This window comes from Phaethon aethereus, assembly GCF_964289735.1.
Source record: "Phaethon aethereus genome assembly, chromosome: 3".
Lineage (NCBI taxonomy): Eukaryota > Metazoa > Chordata > Aves > Phaethontiformes > Phaethontidae > Phaethon > Phaethon aethereus.
Genome location: NC_138576.1, coordinates 112,530,160 through 112,545,839, shown reverse-complemented (window position 1 = coordinate 112,545,839; position 15,680 = coordinate 112,530,160). Strand labels below are relative to the sequence as shown.

Here is a 15,680-nt window from a genome sequence, read left to right as displayed (position 1 = left end):
GGTTGGGAATCAAAACCCTTTGGATGCACACACAGCGCTTGCCCAGCACACCATCTCCCTGCTAATTAGGGGAGGCAATTATGGCAGGGCCATTCACACAGAATGTAGTCCTGGAGCAAGTGTTCAAGCGCTCATTTGGTGCTAACCAAGAGGAAGGAAAGAAGGTCCACACCAGAGGTCCTGACTTCCAAGTGAGCAGACCCTGAGAAACTAAACGAAACGGTCAAGTCAGCTGGGACTCAGTGGAAACTCTTTTCATCCTTAAATCAAAAACTATCTGGAATTCCCATTTCAGACACACAAAAACTTGCAGAGGAGTGTTCCAGATGATATAACTGGATGAATACACATCTTAGAAGAATGTTAGCAGCAATAAATATGGGGAATGGCAATAATGCCACATCAGAAAAGACTCCTCAGCTAACCTGAGTGAGAAATTATAGAGAAAAATAAGTGCAGCCAATAGTTACAGCAGCCTACACCATAGAAGAAAAATTACCTCTAATTTTCCTTTCTGCAAGGCAGCAGCTTACAGGTGCTCAAGCCCCAACCAGGAGCTGCACCACTCATCTGGAAGGTGGGAGGCACAAATCCAAACCCCCTTAAAGCAGGAAAGGGGCCGAACCCAGGCTGCCTTCCCCTTATAGGGAGCAGCACTTCTTCCTCCTGTGGAAACTCTTTAAAAAACAAGAATGAGCTTGCAAGGGTTTCCTCCTCCCAAACAATAGATGTAGGGATTTGCAACTCCGGATCCTGAATGGATGCACTTGTTTACCTCCAGCAACCCCGCTCTAGTGTGAGCTGGGCTTCACGTTCATTTGGCGTGCTCCGGATGGCTCTTTATACAGTTTGCATAATTTGGGATCGCTTTTTTGGAGGTGTCTAATTCCTTCCATGAGCTTTAACAAGAAGCTTACAGACCTGACTTTGGAGATGGATGCCGCTGCACCGGTCAGATAGGTAAAAGATAGGCAGAGAAGTTTGGTATCGGCTCCAGCTCTTCAGTCTCCGGTGATACTATTGGCTTTTGCAAAAACACATCACAGCTGAACCCAGGTAAGACATGGAAGAAGTAGGGTCAGTCACCTCCTGGGCCTGTTCCCAAGCATTGCACTAACTCCTTATCCACACTAGTGAAGCAATACTGGAAAAAATAAGAAGAGTATGAAGTGAATCACAAATAAACTGACAGTGCCTGTCATTTAGAACTTCATTCTGATCTCACTTCATGTTGGTGTAAATCAAAATGTCTTTCATTTTTCTTGCATTTCTGCCAGTAATCATTAAAAGATTTTACAAAATAATCTTTCTTTAGGGCTACTAGGCACCGTATATTCATGGAGATAGTCTGGTTGTCAAGATGGTTGAAAACATTCATCATTCTGGATTTTGGCCTCGTAATGCAACACACATGCCTCTCCTCCAAAAACATAATGTCTGCTCTAGCTCATTGTCTAAACAGCTAACAAACTCCATTCCTTTCATGTTGAGTTGGGGGGAAAAAAGATGTACACTTTGTAAGTCGTGTAAGGACAAGCAGAAAACATTCCTACAGGCTTTATCAGTATTAAAGCATTTTCTGACCGATGGCCAATTACACAACGTCCTGCACCCTTGGAGAGAATCACCCTTGGAAATACTGACCTTGAAATAATGTAACCTTACTGGATGTCAGTGGAAGAGGTAAGAAAAGGAACAAGCTGAGGATGGCTAACACTATTCCTTTTTGAAATTAACACTAAGATTTGGAATTATTTTCCCTTATAAATCTACATATATTTGTCTATCTCAAGAACTTCTACTTCAATGAGCTCCCAGAAAACGATGTATTAACTGCTTTCCAACCTGCTTCATACTGTTTATGAAAAAATAGTATTTTTCAATCAATATGGTATGGCCAGTTCTGATTTTTAGCACACAACAGATTGTGTGCTAGCATTTTTATATAATGGTCTTGTTCAACTATTTAATTATTGAAATTACTGCAGTCTTTTTAGGCTCTATCCTATCCATCTCTGCATTGTCAGAACCACAAAAGCTCGCCTGCGTTTTGCAGTAAGTGAAACTATATGTTATTGCAGCACTTTTGACCCTGAAGGTCCATGAAATTCTTGAATCAAAATCCCAGGATCTAGGCAGCATGCCATTATTTTTCATGCAATATTCAAATATCATGGGATTGGCAAAGTGTAGAAACCCCAGTGGAATTTTACCAATCTGGCTACATGCAGCATAAGAATCAAAAGTACCCACCTAGGACTAGGACCATTAAAAAGACATCAAACATGACATAGATATTTTTTTCCAGGGTGATGTGCCAAAGCACAGAGTCGGTAAGAGCATGCACACAGGTGACATGAACAGGGTCAGGTGCAAAACTGCTTCTTACCTTATGAACTTCTAAAGTCACATTTTGATCTCATTTGCAGCAATGTTAATCCAGAGTTCAATCAAATTCAAATTTATGCTGTTATAAATGAGAGCAGAATTTGGCTCTTAAATTACAGCAGCTAAGCACAACAGATTTTGTTTCCCTCGGAGTGTTTTTAAGCTCCTGATAAAGAGACAGCTTTTATGTCTTTAATAATCCCTTCATTCTGAATTCAACGAGGTGAGCATCAAACACGCACTCAGAAGTGCAGGGCTTCCTTCATTTCTCATGACAGCTTTAATGTATTTTAAAATAGTTTCTAAATCAGTGCCTAATACATGCTAAAAGTGACAGAGGAATCAGGCTCAGCCCCGATTGCGAATGGCTGTACCACCCTCTTTTGACATTTTGAGACAACAGACAAAAGGTAAGTAAGAATGTGAAAGCAAGTCTTCGGAAGAAGGACTGAAAAACTACACTGTACTTAATTATTGGAGTTATGATCCAACTGACATACGGATTACTGGATCAAAGACCACGGGTTTTGCCATCTAGTGAATAACGCTTACTACGCATCCTACTTCAAACCTTATCCAGCCATTAGGCTTTAGCTGTATAATGTGTACATACATAAACTCACGGGCTGCCTTTTCAGCTCAGTGCCCCTTCCAGGCACTCCAACGTTCACGCAAACAAGAAGCCCCACTAGCCTCATCTAACACCTGCAAGTGTATGCTCACAAACGGCTGTAAATAAGTACGTATGTGAGCTGATGCATCAGCCGGAGTACCAATACTATGGCCCAAGTGAGAAAATTCCCCACTCCCCCAACTGCCCTAATTTGCTTTTACCCTCTACGGCAGCTTTGGTCCCACCACTGAGACCCCAGGGTTAACTCCGCAACGCACCCACAGCCTCCACACAAGGATGCATAACGCTCACAAGACGGGCACAGTCCTCTAATTCATAAAGACGTGTGCACTTACCACATGACATCATATTCACGAAGAACAGACAGCTCTAGCACTACCTTGAAAGCGCGCCCAGTTAGGCGCTGGGGCAGAGTTACGCTCGTACAAACACCCAACTGGAGCCAGACTCTTCTCCAACTTCTTGTGGAGGAGCCACAGGTTTCTTTCTCTCTCAGCATCCTTCCTCCGGGCTTTACTGGCGGTAAATCACAGGTTTATATGCCCTGGCCAAAGCCCTTCCCCAAAATGTAATAATTTTTCTTTTGTCAGGAGCTGCCACAGATTGTAGTGCAAGACTGCCAAACAAACTGGGAAGAGAGAATCGATAATTAAGTTATTGGCTAAATAACAGAGACCCGCTTTCTATAAACAAACTCTCCTATTAATCAGTACTTAGAGGATGGATGTGGTCCAAGGTTAGTTACTATTTGCTGCTTTGCGACTATAGTGACATGTTTTTTAATAATGTCTTTACAAATGCATTTCTTCTTGGAGTTATGGGCCTGGTTTAAGGCAAAAGACAGTGAAACATTTAAAATGTGATAAAAAAATAAAGTAATAGAAAGGAGCAGAAGGTTTGTGTTAAATTTGAAGCAGTATTTGACCAAGCTGTCTCAATCATTGTCAGCTCTAATTCAACTGTAATTATCATGGCTCAGCATCTTGAGCAGTGTATTAGCAGGACGACAACAACTGTTCTGGGATGTTTTGGACACGGCAAAGTTAATCTATAGGATAGATAATAAGGAGCCATTTTTGGTTTAGTTCACTAAGCACACAGAAGAGCACTTCAGCTTTCCAATACCACAGTGAAAAAAAACCCAAAAAACCAAAACAAACAAAAAAACCCCACACCAACCAGAAAGAAGCGGTTCATCTGTTTTATATGGTAATTCAGTGAAAAATGAGAAGCACCTCAGAGCTGAGCACAAACTCGCGCGCTGCAATGCTGCCTGTCACCTCGACACCATTCTCGGTATGACACCTACCCTTTGGGTGAAGTATGCACTCAGGAACGATGGGATATGAATTACCATTGCGTCATTATAAGTCTGTCTGCAACAAAGGCGTCTGAAGCCAAGAAAGCATAATTCATCGTGACAGATGCATGCAGCATCAGACATTTCTAACGGAGTTCTGGTGGAAGAAACACTGGAGCATCTGCGGGCTGCTTTGCTCTTCAGGCAGAAAGCATGATCCACGGTAGCATTACATGCCCACTGTTATCTTCTGGAAACTAGAAAAGCATATGGTATAGCAGATGCTACGCTATGATTTCCCCCCTCGGACTCTGTTAAGGGCATTCAGCTAATTGTAACGCTGTAATTAGCAGTGTACTGTATCTCAAAAGCAATTTTTTCTACACGTAAGTATTCCACTGGCGCTACTTCTCCGAAGAACTGTAAAAAGGCATGTTAAGGTTAACAAATGGAGAAAGAGAGGGAAAGGTAGTAAATTAGAATAATTGGCCTAAGCTGGGTCTACGATGAGTGCGAGTCAGGGGCTGCTCCAGAGCAAAGCGGGCCGGCAGGTTCCAGCCCTGCTGTTAAACGTCAAAGCGAGGAACCTTGCACCAGCTCCTCTGAGCCAAATCTCTCCGTCCTTGCTCCGCCAACCCCACCTTCCAGATCAGTGGGAGATCCGATCAAGTAAGGACCGTGGGGCTTTCCTGTTTACATTTTTCGCCCGGGCAGAACGAACCCGCAGCCCACAGCTGCAGCCGGGGCGGCTGCTATCGCTCCTGCGATTCCCGCGCGCAGGAGGGCTCGCGCGTGCCTCCGCGCAGCGGCCTTGAGGCAAGGGTTCAGGAAGGCGCTCCGGCACGCGTGCGGCCGTCGCCGCGCGTGCCAGCACTCCGGCAGAGGAGTAACAGCAGGCGTGTCTGTCATTCCCCGCGACTTCGGCCAAACTTCAGCACATCGAAGTTAAGCTCCCGCTTAAGTACTGCCCGAATAAAGACGGTTCCCTGGACTGTAAAATTTACGCAGTGCCGTTCGTTATGGTTATATAGGCATGTACGAACGTAGGCATAAAACTCTTTGTATGTGTAGTTACAGAGACGTATAAGGCTCCTCCATATAGGAACTGCTGTTACTCCTGCATATGTGACTTTAGCTTAACACCATGTGCATATATGCCTATACTTATGCATAATAACTACTTCATTTTGGATAGATATTAACTCAAAACCAGATGTGCAAGACCTCCAAATGACCCTGTCTTCCTATTGTAAATATTTTTTTTTTGCTTGAAAAGCTAATTTAGGTATGTTAAAGATGATAGGGCACCAAAACCTTTTTCTATATATGACTAACACCTCTCTATGGTAGTTTCTGGGGAGGGAGTTTCAGGGATAGCTACATTTTTGGGCGCATAAATTTGCTTCTCCCTGCAACATGTACAAGATTCCCCATGACAGCTTAGGTGAATTAGTGGGCTGAATACAGATCAGTGGGCTGAATGCAATCAGGGATGTATGATTGTTACAGATTATTAAATGTTTTTTCCAGGTGATCACAAGATATATACTCTGCACACACATGAGCATAAAGATGCCTAAATAACAAACTGCTTTGTAATTACATGGCTAAGTCCGATGTTCTCCCGTCCTCTGACAAACTTGCTGAAAGGGGAAAGGGAAGGCTGAGAGATCTGATATGTCTTGCTATCAGCACAAACCTAGCCCTCAGTGAGCCTTAAGCCATAAAACACCTCACGGCCACTGACGCTTTGAGGACAAAATACTGAAGTTAAGGAAAGAGAAATGTCCCTACAGCCTGTGGTATATTGGCATTACTGCCAGAGATGTAAGTGCAGCTCATACCCATCCCAGCTTCAAGCTAGCTGGCTCCGGTAGGACAACCTCAGCCCCCAGGCGTGACCAGCCACTTGTGCGTGACACAGGCACAGCAGTGCCACCGCCCTGGCGCTCCGGGCAGGCACTGCACCGAGGAGAGTAGCCACGTCACCGCACACTGCTCTAACACCCTCGTAAATAGTATCCTCGAAGGCATCTGAGCATCAGCAAAGTTCTGCAAACCACCAAATGCCGCAGATAACGTGGGCAACACTCTTTGCCAGGCAAAGCGCGACAGCAGGTGTCACTCGGCGGTGCTGCTCTCCATACCCATTCAAGCTGGTTTGTCAAATGAATTCTTTTTTAAAGATGCGCTGTTTTGCCTGACTTTGGGATTATAGCAGCTTTGTGGACAGATGAGATATCTGGCAGCAGGGAGTCTGCTTCCTGACATAAAGTCTGCACGCAGCCGAATCAGGAACCGAACTGCTCCTCAGGAACCAGCAGCTTGGCAGGAGTCTCAAGACGGGACTTTCTTGCTTGCCCTCTGTCTGTCTCCTTCCCAAATCAATGTATAGAAGCACATGTAAATAACACAAGACTATACCCAGATTTTTCCTCGCTGATCGCTCCTCCCGTAGGAAACCAAGCTGCAGGACCCCAGACATTTGCTGCTGCTCATGACACTGGCAGCTGAGCGTTGGGAAGGGGCCAGCAGTACCATACGGACCAACCTCAAGAAACCTGCACTTCACATGAGCAGGTCCTCACAAGGGCACAATGTTATCCTATGTTTGTCAGCTGGCACGGTTCAGTTGGTCCCTCACTTTCATAACCCCACCACTTTCCTTGATTTGAAAGGTGATGGGGAGGTGGGGAGGAGGAGGACAGATCAGTATAAAGGTACATGCTAGCTGGAATTAGGTAGACCATCCATCAGAATAACCCTGCTGTGGTGGTGGAGAAAAAGAGTATGCCAAGCACAGCCACGCATAGCAGACTAAAGCGACGGCGTGCACCTCCTAACCATTGCAAGGTCAGAGCAAAAGCCAGCATCACTGTCAGTTAAAGTGGAGTGGTTGATGCTGAAGGAAGAAGGTTGAGTGGATGGCAGCTCTCTCTAGCGGGACAACAAAGCAGGGCTTTGCCACCCTACCCTCCTGCTCAAGATTTGGTTCCAGTTCCTGATCCGGATGGACACAGGCCACGCTCTTGAGGCAAGCCCAGGGAAGTCACTGAGCATTTGGTAACTATCTCCACCTCCAAGCCCCCAATGAGGCTACAGGGATGCCCCTGCACCCCGCACGTCTCACACGCCTCATTCTTGTCTCATGTTTTAGTCCTAAACACCGAAATGTGTAAAAGGCTTTATTATTTAATTCCATCATTTTAAAGCAACAGCTGGAGGAACTGTCTCAGGCAAAACCCAGTTGTACAGGTCATTCCCGTCTTTACTCTGACTTTTTCTTGGATACACTTGAAGACAGAGGTAGCTTTTGATGATATACACATACTCTTCTACTTAGTTTGCAAGTCCTACTCTGGGGAGCAATTGTCTTTTTTGGTGGGTTGCTCCATCGCTCACCATAAATAGGGTCTTGATTTCTAACTATAGCTTCTAGAAGCTATACTTATAGTAATAAATAACAATAATAACAACAGCAATAATGATAGTTATGTGGAAAACAGTCCCTTACAAAATGAATGGACCTTTGTGAAGATAAGTAGTCTTGAGAACATGATTACTTCTTCCTCGCAAAGAGTATAATTGATCATAAAGTAACAAGTCCCGCACCTCAAAATGCCTCTCTCTGATCACTCAGCAGGCAAATTATAATCCTTCATCAGCAATACAGTAACTGTGCGTGGAGCCGTAAGAAAGTATTTGACAGGGACATTTGTATCCCAACCATTCCCACCCACTCATGAGGCTGCTGTATCTGCACAATAAGCATTTACCCGTTAAGGGAAATGCAACGTATTTTCCCCCAGACACAGACTCTCAAAGCAGTTAATAGCCAGACAAGTGGGAGCTCCCAGGGCCCACACCTCCACCATCTCAGCTTTCACGCAACGTGGTCCGATGCGGAGTTGGGCACCCGCTTTGCACCGACACCACCGGCCAAGTAACGCCTCTAGGAACGGCGAGCACCCCTCGTGCTCCCCGCGCTGCCACGAGGGGACGGTGCGGACTGGGCCGGTTACAGAACTCGTGAAAATCGAAGGAAAGTTCCCGCTGGCCACCTGTGGGCTGTGCGCCCCACTCTGCCCCTCACAGCACGCTGAGACACGCTGCTCCCGCGGGCAGCCCTGGGGGCCGGGGCGCGGCTCCCCCGCGGCGGAGGGCGGCGAGCCCGCCCCGGGGCGGGGGCGGGAGGAGCCGGGGGAGCCGGCCGGCGGAGGCGGGAGACGAGGGGCGAGAGGCGAGAGGCGCGGGGCGAGCGGAGAGGGGCGAGAGGCGCGGGGCGAGGCCATGGTGCCCGCGCTGCTGCCGCTCCTGCTGCTGCCGCCGCTCCTGCCCGCCGCGGCGGGCGGCCGCTGCCCGCAGCGCTGCGCCTGCAGCCAGGGCGCCCTGCGCTGCCCGCCGCCGCCGCAGGGGGCGCTCCCCGCGCCCGCCCGCGCGTAAGTACCGCGGGGCGCGTTAGCCGGGGGAGGGGGACGGGGAGCGTAGGGGTGGGTGCTGTTACATGCGAAGGGGAGCGGGCGGGGTGCCGGGGCGCGGCGGGGATGAGCGTCTGCTCCGCGGGTCGGGAGGGAGTTACGCGCACCGCGGAACAGCGGTGCCTTTCCCATCGCCCCTGCGCGTTGAGGAGCGCCGGCCGTGCGCTCTCCCGGCGGGGTGGTAGTTTTTGAGCATCGCTCGTCCCGCAGAGGTGAGAGGATTCGGCGGTTGTACTTGAGGCTGAAGTTTCGCGTGGGTTTTGAAGCCCGCCGTGCGCTGCCTGGGCACTGAAAGCCTGGCAGGGGCCCGGGGCGGGGGGGGGGTTTATCTTAGCAGGAAGGTGCGCATCCTTTCGGGACCTTTTTGCCTCTGTGGGCAAAATGTCGCGCGCGCAAAGCCGCACGCTGTATGCCACCAGCCCCAGTGACGGGGAGAAGTGGTACAGCTGCCTGAACCTCCCGGATCCTCCCGCCGCGGCAGGAGGCAAAAGCAGCTTTTCCTCTTCCAAAACCAGCCCCTTGTAGTGGCTTAGTTAGCTTTAAAGAAACCAAATTAAACGGTTGATATTTGGTCTTGAACTTTCTGTCAGTTCTGGGGTTTGTTCGGTTTTTTTCTTTCACAAATCTGCCCAACTTCTTGCAACCTCTTCTCCCAAAGCTGGTGCAATTTAAAGCTCCCTGTGTTAAAGTATCAAAATGCTCCTAGCAGTGCTCCTTGCCTCTTTTCGAGGTCCAACTCACTGACAGGGTAGTGGGTAATCTTTTTTTCCCTCTGTGGTAGTAAAAAAGCTGCTGTAAGTTTTAACAGCTGTTTGGATGCCTGTAGGCTGGTCCATCATGTCTTTCTGCCTGACACTCCTGTGGGAATTAGGATTTATTTATAACAACAGGGAATCACAGGCATTCCCTTACCCCACTCCCACGCCATACTTCAAGCTCATGGAATCACAGAATCATAGAACAGTTTGGGTTGGAAGGGACCTTTAAAGGTCATCTAGTCCAACCCCCCTGCAATGGGACATCTTCAACTAGATCAGGTTGCTCAGAGCCCTGTCCAGCCTGGCCTGGAATGTTTCCAGGGATGGGGCATCTACTACCTCTCTGGGCAACATGTGCCAGTGGTTCACCACCTTCAACATGAAAAATTTCTTCCTTATATCTAGTCTAAGTCTACTCTCTTTTAGTTTAAAACCATTTACCCCATGTCCTATGGCAACAGGCCCTGCTAAAAAGTCTGTCCCCACCTTTCTTAGAAGCCCCCTTTAAGTACTGGAAGGCTGCAGTAAGGTCTCCTTGTAGCCTTCTCTTCTCCAGGCTGAACCACCCCAATTCCCTCAGCCTGTCCCCATAGGAGAGGTGTTCCATCCCTCTGATCATTTTGGTGGCTCTTCTCTGGACCTGCTCCAGATCTAGTGGACTGGACCAAATAATTGGTGTACGTAGGTATTGAAGTGTTCTTGCACTGTTTACAGGCTCAATTACAGCACTGATCTAAACAATCATGGCATCAAAATATGGGATTAAACAACCAACAGATCACTTAGTTGCCTTTTCTAGGATCCTTTGGTTATCTGTGCATGAATTGAGCTGAGGTTTTCTTATTATGCCCCTTTTGGTAACAAAGCCTGTGTTTTCCATTTTCATCTGATTTGTTTGTAAATTTAACATGCTCTTGAAATTCGCCAAGGATGATACTATCCCTGATCACCCCTTTCCTTTCTCCCTAGCTCGAGAATTGCTGGAGCAAGAAGTACTCATTTGTATTAATCTAAAGCCATGTGAGTCCTTCCTCTAAAGACAGTTTTTAGAAACATCTCTGTCCTGAATTTGTTTCCTCCCCATTTCCCTGTGTTACCTTAGTGTCAGAGAAAGCAGAGCCTGTGGATGCTGGAGACACTCTCCATAGTTATTGCAACAAGCAATATTGATTTCTAACTGTGTTCGTACCACACGCAGAGCAGGCAGTGGATCGGTCACATTGAGGATCCCTGCAGCAGCAGAAAGAAATAGGGAGGTTAGTTTTTTGCAGGCATCTAGCATGTTTATTAGGATGATGCACATCACAGCCCAGAGAGGTTATCAAAAGCTCTACATTTATGTGAATTTTTCTTTCTTTTTTGGTTTACTCTTTTATTGTTCCTTTTTTCCATATATCCCTCCAAGAGGAAACTGTATCCCAAGCTCAGTGATCAGGTTAAAACAGATAATGGGTTTATGGTTGCTGCCAGTTCTGCTTCACTCAGGTCAACAGGGCTAGATGATGGGCAGAAATAAGGGAAAAATTTTTCCCTTCAACCTGTAACATCACACTTAATCTTCATGATTGTTCACAAAGTCCAGCTATTAGGCTGGCTGTAGAAACCAGCTTTACAGTCAGAAAAGAGTTCAACCAAGATTCTGCTCAATACTCCTACACAAAAAATCTTTACAGTCAGATGTCAAAAAGATCCCTCTGCCTTTCAGTCTGCATTTGCACACAGACATGTCCAGCTCCTTCTACTTCCAGGCCACATCCAACCTGATTTATATTGAACCTGGAACTATACTATTAAATTTCCATTTCTTCGTATTTTTTGTTTTGTTAATAGAATGCATACACTCATTATACAATTACAAAGCTGTACTGATGAATGTAGTCTCTAAGCCTGCAGGTGTATGTATATACTCACTCTTTTTTTAGTTCTTATTAAACTTCTTTTACTTTCCTTTCACCTCTTCCTTTGATTTTCATACTAGAGTCTTCTTATCCACTTAGCTGTTGTTTTCCCCTCTCTCTTACTCTTTTTCTCACGTCCTCATACTCTCTCACTCATAAGGCTTTTCCAGCTTTGTCATTTTACTGACTCCCTCCATCTTTCCATGCTTTGTACAAATATCTTTTTAGGTCTCTACTCCCCCTGCACAGCTCTCTGCATGAGAGACAAAGCAAGAGAAAGTTACTTTTGTCCCCCCGTAGTCACGTCTGTACCCGTGTGCACCAGGGAAGTGCACTAATAATTTGTGAAAAAACTGCTGCTCCAGGTTGTTCCAACACAGTTCCTGGGATGCCCACGTCCTTACATTGATGCCACTAGACCAGACCTGAGAAGTCCTTCTTACAAGTATGATCAGTCAAGAAAATAAAACACCAATATGTAACTCGAGCTATACCTGAGTAATTCAAACCCTGATGCTGTAATGAGCTGTGCTTCCAAATGCACTTATGATCATTTGTTATATCCCAAGCATCTATCCTGTAGGGAAATTTCAGCCATTTTTCTTTACCTGAGTTATTCTTGCCATGTCATATTATTGCTGAAAGAGTTTTCAGAATGATTAGACTTCCGACAGGTTGCAAAATGGTGTGTTTTATACAGTCCTGAATTGATCATATTTTCTTTAGGCTCCTGTTTTTAATTTGGACACTACACAAACGCTATAGAAACTCCATTATCCAGCACCGTTGTATGTCATTTTGGCTATAGCAGCCATGTGTCATCTTAGTCTCAGAAGAAAAATAATCTTTAAGACACCATTATATTCTGAAAGAAAACATGATTTTTCTTCTTTTGAAGTCTCATACACACTTTTGGTATTTTTAGCGAAGCCTAAATGGGTAGGCACCCAGCTCCAGCTGTACAGTGATGGGCATTGGATACCTAATACCTTTCTGCCCCTTCAAAAGCCTCATTTCATAGTGGGGTTCACTTTGCTGTGCCTGAGTGTGTGCCCCTGGACACAGGGCTTCTGCAGTAGGGTGAGTGGCACGTGATTAGGCAGCAAATTATCAGGCACCAAATCCAAAGCTTTGTGGCAAAAGCCTGAACAGGTAGACAAGTTCTACTATGTCTTTGCTAAGGGCATATTTGGCTCTTTTGGACTGACAGAGGAATTTAGTTTCGGGGCCAAAGTGTCTTTCATGAGAGATAACGTATCACCCATCGTCACCTAGCGGGAAGTACTCCTTGGCTGCTTCTGTGATATGTCCAGCATCACAGTTAGCATTTTAGGTAGATAATGCCCAATATAGAGCGCTTTAAAAATCAATGCTAACACTTTGCATTGCCCCCCCAGAAGCTGATAAAAATCCTGGGGAAACGGTGTTTTTTCAGTCTTAGTTTCAATCAGTAATTCCTAGTTCGAAGTTAAGCCCAAGGACACCATGGACTAATCTGTTTGCCACCTTCAGCAAGAGTCTACCTTATGCATTCAATTTTTGGCATTAGAAATACGGGGAATCCACTAAAATATACCAGCCAAACCAGCTACAGTAACACATTCATACCTATTGCTGTAGGGCCTATGTTCTTTTTTTTTATTTCTTATCGGTTCAACTAATCACTTTTTGCAAAAGGGCAGTGTCTGTAATGCAGAGATTTTTCGTCAGCGGTGTGAGTGGGCTGGGCTTTGAGTCCTCATCAGCAGGACTGCAGGTGGTCCTGTGGTCTTTGGGCATCTAGACCTCCCAAAAGCTTCTCTTGGAGCTTGAGTCTATGTTGTAGCACAGGAGTAGAAGCTTATCTTTCATCAGATAAATATTGTTGTCAAGTTGACTCAAGTTGCCTCTGCTATATCCCAGAAGCAAAAAAAGGATGATAGTGGTTTTATGCCACTGTATCCTTGGGAGAGACCACCTCATGAGCATTTTCTGAAGAGTTCCAGGGGAGTTTTCCAGGGGAAACAGAAGGTGGTTTGCTCTCGTGGCCCCTACTGGCCCCAGTATTCCTAATAACAGGAAGATAACCATCCCTGTGAAAAAGCCATTCTAAATTTATGATTTCAAGACAAAAATACAGGAAACAAACAAACTAGCTGAAGAGAGAAGGACAGTATTTTAGCTACCAGGCAAGGACAGGATTTGGTCAATCTAGGCGCTGTTCCTGTCTCTCCTGTTCTTGGATAGTCTTACAGGTATTTAGCCTGGCCATTTCAAACCTTACTGCCTGCAGTGATGTGAGTTGAAAACCTAGCTTGATTTACGGAAATGCTAAGGGCTGGGGAATGCTAAAAAAGCTGGCTGGCTCCCCACTCCTTTCTGTCCCTCCTTTCTCCAAGGATGAAAAGTCCCGCAATTATCTAGAGCCGCAGTATTGTCAGCTGCTGAATGGCAGGAGTGAATACGAGCATACAAGTTGTGGTGTATTAACTATGAGAGAAACATGACAGCTTTTCTCAAAAGGGCAAAAGTTCGTCCTTTTACAACACTCTTTCAAACTGGTGTAGGTAACTTGTACTAAAGATGGATGCATCCCTCCTTTCATGAGCTATAGAAGTCAGGCTAGTAGCATGGGCAAATTAGATGTATAAAAGCTTTGTAGCTTTGTAAAACCGAGTTTGTTCTTACTTTTTTTGTCAAAAGCTTCCTCAGCTCTGAGAGATGAATAACTGGTCACATCTGAGTGTAACAATCGGAGTGCTATCAAAGAAATCAATATTTAATTCCTGCCAGTACGTGCTTGAGCTTCATTGTGTTCCATCAGAGGTATCAGTCGTGTTCAATAGCAGAGCCTTCAACACATGAGATGAGGCCTCGCTTTACTTGGCTCTTTGGAAGGAATTAAACCTGCAACAAGCAGTTCAAAATTCTATTAACCTAAATGTTTTTACACATACACAGGCTGGATTGTGCTCCACAAGCTAAAGGATCTTCAAAATGTTGTGAGTCTAGAAAGAGACATCTAAATTAACATATTTCCCTTTAACACAAGCTGGGTTTGAAACACAAACCACAAAGGTAAAGTGGACAAGAATAGGGATGGAAACATTCACCTTTTTGGTAAATTTAAGATTTCTTCATTGATGTGGAAGTGTCTAAGCATGCTACACCAGTATTTCAAGGATTAAAAGAAAAGGCTGATTATGAGTTGCCTTTTTCCTTTGTTCTTGCTGTTTTGTGAGATGCTTAATGGGACGAGGTAATGTCAATGCAGATGAGTTCACAGTTCCAGCTATCAAGGTGAACTCAAGAGAATTAAAAAACAAAAACCAATGAAGTTGAAATACAGAATGGATTAAGTGCGTCATGCAGTTTAACTACAATATCTATTAAAAGTGCTGGGTCATCCCACTTAAATTTAATCACATAGCTGAGGTGGCTAAGCTCAGAGCAGCGTTGCCAAGGGCTTTCTGCAGGCAGGGGGAGCGGGTCACCCCAAGCCACGTATTATGGGAATGTACAACCACCACGCTGCTCACTGGCACGTCGCAGGGAGGTAGGAGGCCCTTGGGCTGAAGATTTTGATGTAATTAAGAGCCAAGACCTGGTTTTATTTTTTGCGCTTTCAGGCACGTTTCTATTTCTTTCATAAACGACAACACTTTTTTGCAAACAGTTTCACAAAAGGTATGTTTTAGTTTGCAAGCAGCCCCAGCTGATGGTGCAGTTATGAAGAGGTTCCTGCTGCCAGGGTTACAGAGCACTAATTTCTCAGCTTCTACTTTTTACTTCTTCCTGAAGTTGTTTTCCTTTTGGCTCAGAGTATCAAGCCCTACTGCAGGATTATCTTTACCCTTCTGTCCCCTCAGGGGCAAATACAGTTTTCAAGACACATGACTTACTTAGTTTCATTTCTTATTTACACCGAGCCTCACGCACAACACAACGTGCCAGGATCCACCTAGAGACAGGTATGACCCAATCACAGTGGCATCAAAATCATATATATCCTTACAACATCCCTATTAGGTAGGGAAACATTGCTATTCCCACGTTGCTGACGAGGGAGTCAAGGTGCAAGGAAGCTATTTGCCAAAGATCATACAGACTATTATTTGGAACGTAGCTAGCAATTGACTGTCAGGCTCCTTAGTACATCTAGGAACCTCAAGACATGCATTATGTGTGACAGCATGCCACAATATTGTGTGGGCATGATGTGTGTGTATATATATATATTAAAAA

At 45.5% G+C, this 15,680-nt stretch overlaps 1 protein-coding gene across 1 annotated transcript in view; it reads left to right on the top strand.

The window, feature by feature from the left end:
• Positions 1 to 8,612: 8,612 nt before the first annotated feature.
• Positions 8,613 to 15,680, top strand: part of LHCGR (luteinizing hormone/choriogonadotropin receptor) — a gene marked incomplete at both ends in the record, with an annotated part of 24,774 nt that continues 17,706 nt past the window's right edge. Inside the window, one exon of the mRNA XM_081998612.1 lies at positions 8,613 to 8,761. Within this exon, the coding sequence (XP_081854738.1) occupies positions 8,613 to 8,761 (149 nt within the window). The remainder of the gene's footprint in view (positions 8,762 to 15,680) is intronic.